Raw genomic sequence first — 6,579 nt, 5'->3', positions numbered from 1 at the left:
CACTCAGTAGTAATGTGATGCCAAAAGACATTCAGTGCCACTCCAAACTCCTCAGAAATTACATTGTGGAACCACAGAGCTGTAGAAGAAAGAATGTCTAAAATGGAAATGACTATCTAAAACTTCCACGTGATTCCTAACAAGTGACGTGCCTTTCGCTAACTGTAACCGAAAGCTTCTTTAGAAAGAAACACACTTTAAGTGATTTATGCATTGAAAAGCAACAGAGTAAGTAATCTGCCACAAGCTCAGGATGAGTTAAAGTAAAAATATTAACAGGTAGGAGTAAATCAATAAGAGTAATTCAAATGCCTTTCCCTGATCTCCAGAATTTTGTCATCTCAGCCCAGGAAGCAGCTTTACATTTTCTGTTTGTGCAGAACAATGATTAGGACTTGTCTTTCCATTCCCCAAAGGCGATTATACATTTCTAGAAGGGCCAATAACTCTACCATGCATAACTCACATCAAATCACGCACCTCACAGTTAGTAAGTGCCAGAGCTACAGAAGAACAGAAAAGGGACTTCACTCATATTCTATCATTAGAAAACTCGGGCCACTGCAGTTAATTTAGATTTCCCAAGTTGGTTTTATAGTGTTAATCTATTAAGACCCAAATTCAGAAGCATACAGTGCAATTTTGAGGGGAGGTAAGATTTGTAGGTAGATATAATAATAACTGCTATTAGGCTAAGTACAGCTGGAAGAAGCAGACAAGGTTTTGCCCATGTCTTTAGATGCTCCTACATGTAACACAGAAACTCTTTGGTAACCTCTCACCATCCCTGAAAATGAGAAACTGCAAACAAAACTGCTTAAGAACACAACATGGTCCAGAACTATCTGTTACTTACCTGGAATGAATAACACATCTCCTGCTTCCAGAAAACACTGATAGCGCTTGGCTTTCACAAAAAGGGGATATTTCTCTAAGTCTGGGTCATCCACATCCAGCACCTCCGACTTAGTACCTAGGAAAGTTTTCAGGAGTTATGAATATACGCTCCTACTCTTCCAACAGTAACATTGTCACATTGCTGGAAATGGCAGTTCCTGAGTCAAATTTAATACTGGTTTGTTGTTCTGCAATTCTGAAAGACCAGGGAAACCTGATGGCATTCCTCGTTTACTGGAGACATGGTCTCCTGTTGGCTGTATTTCTCCTGTAACTGCAACACTAAAAGACTCCCGACATTTAGGACACCAGACAGAACCCTAACACGACAGAACCAGGCAAAGCAGCTGTGCTCCTCTGCAACCTGCTCCACTAAAATGATTAGTTGTGACTAAAGCAAACAGGAGAAGAGTTCAGGGACCAAATCACTTCTTTTACATCAAGTTGTTACATCAAGTTGTTAGTGATTTTTTTTAATGTACGGTGCAACACTCGTGAGCTGGAAAAGTGCTGTAACCGCCCAGCTCTGAAGTAGATATATATGACACGCATACCTGATAAATATAAATATGGTGCATCTCGAGGACTGTACAAAACAACTCGTTTTCTCCCTGTTACTTGGATTAGGAAGTTATCCATTACCTGGAATATGCACAGTAAGAGAGATGTTAGCCAAGAGTTAGGAATGAATACAGAGCCTGCAACTAATCTAACATACCATCCACTTAAGAGGGAGTTAATAAAATTTTCACATGTTAAGAATTAGCTAAAAAAGCTTCCACATACAGTTAATCTCAAAACCTCAAGAATGTGAGTTACTTTATCCCCTGAGCTGCACATTCTTGACAAATGGTGTATTCAAATGGAAACATAGTATTGCTTTCCAACAACTCCATTTTTTTCCTTAAATAAGAATCAAGTTATCCCATCTTAAGACACAAAGACCTACCATACTTTAGATATCTAAGTCAGCAAAATAGAACAAAAAAATATATTTGGGATTACTTTTCTTTTTCAGTGTTACCCCTAGCTTATTTTGCTGGCTTTCTATTGATAAAGAAGTCTTTTTCCTAATTAAAATGCTAAAAAATATCTTTCTTATAAATAAATTTATTCAGAATTACACTGCACAATGTTAGAAGACAGTCTTACTTGGAATCTGCCACACTGCAGCAACAGACCAGCACAATTGTACAATTACCAACAATCTGGCCATTAGAATTTAAAAAAAAAAAAAAAAAGGTAATCCTGAAGACAAAAATGTTGGAAGTTACTGCGTTTCGGATTTTTAACTGCAACTCAAAACATCAAAAAAAGGAAACGATCAAGTAACATGTAATCTTACAAGTATGAAATTAGACATAGAACCAGTAAGATATTATGTCCACACAATACATCCATTTAAAATTCACTGTGCCACTGAATGTGATTCATTTAACTATCTCAAAATACGTGAAGTTTGTCATTAACTGATCTTTGTCAGAGTTTTGCACCTTAATATCTCAACTGCATAATGATATCTGCAACGTTTTATGCCAAATACATGTATTCACATATTACCTACATCATAATGTGTCCATAACTGTAATCCAGCTGAGCTGATGCGGAAGACGCTAGAGAAAAACTGGTCCTTTTCAAAATACTCTGGAATCTGAACATCTTCTGCCAAAACAGGAAACTGCTTTCTGATATCTGCAATATCCTGAAAGAACAAGGACGTAACTCTTAGAGAACCGTATACCCACATTAAAATAAGGGGGTACTTCACTATCATTTCCTATCTTGTGAAACACAGGGCTAGCACGTCAGCATTGGGAAATGGCAGAAAATAGCAATGCTTTTTGGTGGTCACCCTTTGCAGTGTCGCCTTGGTCAATGATACTAGCAACAACAGCCAGAGCTGCTTTGAACCACAGCTGCTGGAAATCAAGCAAGGGATCATCAGAAACCCTTTGACATTAGTTTACAACAAAAGCTAAAGAATGGAAGGGAGGAACGTACCCTTCAGTGATCAGATAAGCTCTCATATAACAATAACTATTTTAGACACTTACATTTAACTATTCTGACCTAAATGCCATCAGATTCACGGGTGAAGTGCCCATAAGCGAGTTGTCTGCCTGTACTACACAGCCAGTGGGTGACAACAGGCTTTTAAAAATATTCCTAATCTGCAACTTTACAGTATTAGAACTGTCATCTCGAGTAACTCACCTTCCTGGCATCTTCACCCACTGAGCGCAAATAGTATTTTTCATCCTGAAGAGAACACAGAGAGAGAATTGTTTTGGTTTTTTAACAAGAATTGCAAACACACTTAAACAAAGAGCCTGTGTTTTCCCATTAATGTAATGCAGGGCTTCATTAAAATATGGAACAAATAAATGGCATTTACAAATTCTGCTGCTTTGTTGTGCTGCCTTTACTCTGCTGCTCCCTGCTGTTCAGCTGAAGAAATGGGAAAAATATGTAACTAAAGGGAGAAGAGTGAGGTGGGGGGAGACTTGTCAGCTGCTTCAGCGCTGCTGTTGCTGAATGGATTCAAAGCAAATGCAGTGTAATTTCAGTCCTTCAGAACACTGATGGAGGAAGCTCCTTCAGTTGGCTTCAAAACTGTTCGCCTCCTCATCAGAGTCACCTGAAAAATGCTAGCTGAAACACTGATACGTAAAGAGAGCCACTCACTTGCTACTCACAAATTATGTTACAATAAATCTGTATTTGTATTGCGATAGCAGATGTAATCAAACTCTAAAATATATTCACGGCATTTTCTTGAAAAATGTGAAAGTGATGGTTATTATTCTAAAGTAAGGTTTGATTTCTAAATGTGATGCTGCAGTTTTTGCTCATGTAAGCAGCTTTTGTTAACAGAAACAGGCTGACTGAACTTAACCACACTAGACACATAAAAAACGACTTCCAAGAAAAATTACACATTTTTTCCCTTGGCTCCAAGCCACACAAAACACTTAATCTAAGATCAAGTGCTTTACTGGAGTAAGACTACATTGGAGTTCATCACTGTCTCCTCCATAAACGGGCAATATAACTGACAGAAGAAACTGTGACTCGGAGGAAATTACCTCAGAAATAAAGTACTCTTTGTGTTTGACTTCAGCTGCTCTTCGTACAAATACATCAAAAGGCAGAGTTCTGAAATTATAAATATTTACATTTATACAATGAATCAATACAACAACACAGGGCCAAATTTAAAATTGTAAGCTCCCTTACGAGATCTGTTTGTTTTAAATGTGTGCTACCAGAGGAATCTTGATATTTTCAAGTGTTTCTTTACAGTTTTCCTTGGATTCATTAAAGACAACTTCAGAAGATTCAAGAAGAACCACTGAGCGTTACAGCCTGTCTCTCTAAAGTCAGTAAGTGTTACTCTATTTAAATCATCGGAGCTTTTCACAAGGATCACAGATTTTGGCATCAGTTCATAGCTGAATGGCGAACTAAGCACAAGCAGGAACAGGACATGTAGTCACTGAGTTACATTATGTAGTCACATAAGAATTATATAACCAATTCAGTGTTACGTCCATTCAACTCACTGTCTCACAGCACGTGTCACTGGATAATGAATACACTGCATATAAATATCAAATTTCAGAGCAACCACCAAGTACCCAGGGTTAAGAGGAAACTGTCCTCAAGCAAAATTGTTTGTGATCTGATATGCCTTCTGCCAGAATGTGAGCCACACCTGACAGTGCTTAGACTACTTCTCTGAACATTTTAGACTTGTTTGTAAGTCAAATACAATAACCACTGAAATCAATGGAAAAACAAAAAAACAAACCCCAACCCTCTGACTTCAGCTGAACTGTTTTATCATGGTTATTCACATTTGCTACTGACGCAAGCAAGAGCACAGCTCCACAACAGCTTAAACTGATGCATGCTGGTGCTGCCACAGCTCTGCCCTTGCTGCCTACCCACATCATCCCATCTCTTCCCTTCCGCTAGCACTGGCACTCATCTGACCTCAGGTTGAATTGGCTTGCAAAGCTAAAACAGCAGAAAAATATTCCAGTTTCTGCAGCACGTCAGAGCGTGGCTGGATGAGTTCCAGAACCAACACAGAGTCAGGGGTAGGGACACGAAGCTTACAGCAGGACGGCAGCACTATGCACATGTGTCACTTTAAACTACCCCTGGGTAGGGCTTCGCTCGGGCCAGAGGGGCCCGGAGCCACTCCACAGCTGTGACAGAGAGGGTGGGGTTCACCGGGCACGGTGGGTCCGGCGCAGCAGGTGGAACTGCATGTTAAGTACTCAGTGTTTCTATTCTCTTAGTTCTACTTACTCTCCCATCAAATTAGAATGTGGGGCTTCCTGAATTTCCAGTGAAATAGGTGACAGTCCTAACACATGCTCAGCAGAGCCCTCCATATGGCTGGCTACAAACCTCCCGAAACCAGCACACCAGGTCAACTGTGTGTGCCCTCACAGCGAGATATTCTATTAAGAATCATAATAGAGCAGGTAAAAGGAAATACAGCGTAAAGGCAAAGTCATCCAAGCACAACCTCATTTCAAAGATTCAAAAGCTCATCATGCAGTAAGCAGAATATAGCACGATTAGGTGTTTTTCCAGCAGAACAACAGCCTCCAGTCATAGAGACTTGTAGCTTGTTTACACTTACAGAGTGTGCTTCAGCCTTCAAAGTTCAACTGTCTGAACACATCTTGTTCCCACTTAGAGTTCCTACACGAGCGTTCTGCCAAAATACCTGTTTAACACTTTCTTGTGGCATCAATTTTAAGGCCCTGTTTGGCCCCTCTTTTCACCCATGTAGTATTTATTCAGAGTGTTGAGGTATTTGTGGAGTGAAGAGGGGGAAATCAAGAACAGCACTTCGATAGGTAATTTAAAATTTTCATAAAGCATCTTCATATTCTCACCCTCAGCTTCAAAGAGATGCACCGTATGTCTGAAAGTTACGAGTACAAGCCTTTAAAATACAAGAGGCCTTGGAATGTGAAGTACCTATACACAAAGTTCTTACTGAGGAAATCCATCTGTGGCACCACAGAAACATGAATCTTTACTTCTTTAGATCCTTCGGCTTGGCTCAAGTAATCTACTGTCCATTTGGTTGTGCAAGTGCCCAGTTCCATTCCCTTCAGCACTACTGGCTTTCTCTATGAACATAAAAATAGTCAATGATTAAATGATCTTGGCATCCAGGGGAAAAAACCCCAGAATTAGTTTTTCAAACAAGTACACACAAATAAGGCAGCTGAATGCCGGGACCCGCTACACAAAGTCACAACGGATCTGGTCACAAACGACAACGTGAATCAGAACGCTGAATGTTGAAACAAAACGCAGTAAACCATGGGGCTGATTCTCTAGTTACTATATTCCTTTTCCCAGCAGGGTAAGGAAGGATACGGTGAGATCACACAGAGATCAGCTATCAGAGCTGCTCAGCAGCTCAGAGGGGGTTTGCTTGTGGGAGCTCCCTGCTCCCAAACCCACATTCAACTTAACGGATCACGATACCTCTTCGGAGACACCTAACGCCAAAGCCGGCGGTTGGTCGGCGCTGGCTCTGCCGGCTGAGCAGGTGTCACGGGAAATCTCCCGCCTGCCCTCGTCTCCCCGCATAGTCTCATGCCGCTCCACGCGGCCAGCCCAGGCCGGGCCGCTGCGCCGGGCCCACCG

At 40.8% G+C, this 6,579-nt stretch overlaps 1 protein-coding gene across 1 annotated transcript in view; it reads right to left on the bottom strand.

Moving 5' to 3' along the window:
- Positions 1-6,044, bottom strand: part of TYW5 (tRNA-yW synthesizing protein 5) — a 6,317-nt gene extending 273 nt beyond the window's left edge. Inside the window, exons 1-7 of the mRNA XM_010142995.1 lie at positions 5,899-6,044; positions 3,984-4,053; positions 3,112-3,156; positions 2,462-2,599; positions 1,452-1,539; positions 857-973; positions 12-79 (exon numbers count right to left, since the gene is read on the bottom strand). Coding sequence (XP_010141297.1) covers positions 12-79; positions 857-973; positions 1,452-1,539; positions 2,462-2,599; positions 3,112-3,156; positions 3,984-4,053; positions 5,899-6,029 — 657 coding nt within the window. The 5' untranslated portion in view covers positions 6,030-6,044. The remainder of the gene's footprint in view (positions 1-11; positions 80-856; positions 974-1,451; positions 1,540-2,461; positions 2,600-3,111; positions 3,157-3,983; positions 4,054-5,898) is intronic.
- Between the last annotated feature and the right edge of the window lie 535 nt (positions 6,045-6,579).

The sequence above is a fragment of the Buceros rhinoceros genome, unplaced genomic scaffold (genome assembly GCF_000710305.1).
Source record: "Buceros rhinoceros silvestris isolate BGI_N320 unplaced genomic scaffold, ASM71030v1 scaffold32709, whole genome shotgun sequence".
NCBI classification, from domain to species: domain Eukaryota; kingdom Metazoa; phylum Chordata; class Aves; order Bucerotiformes; family Bucerotidae; genus Buceros; species Buceros rhinoceros.
Note: the sequence above shows the minus strand (reverse complement) of the source record. Positions and strands in the feature narration are given on the sequence as shown.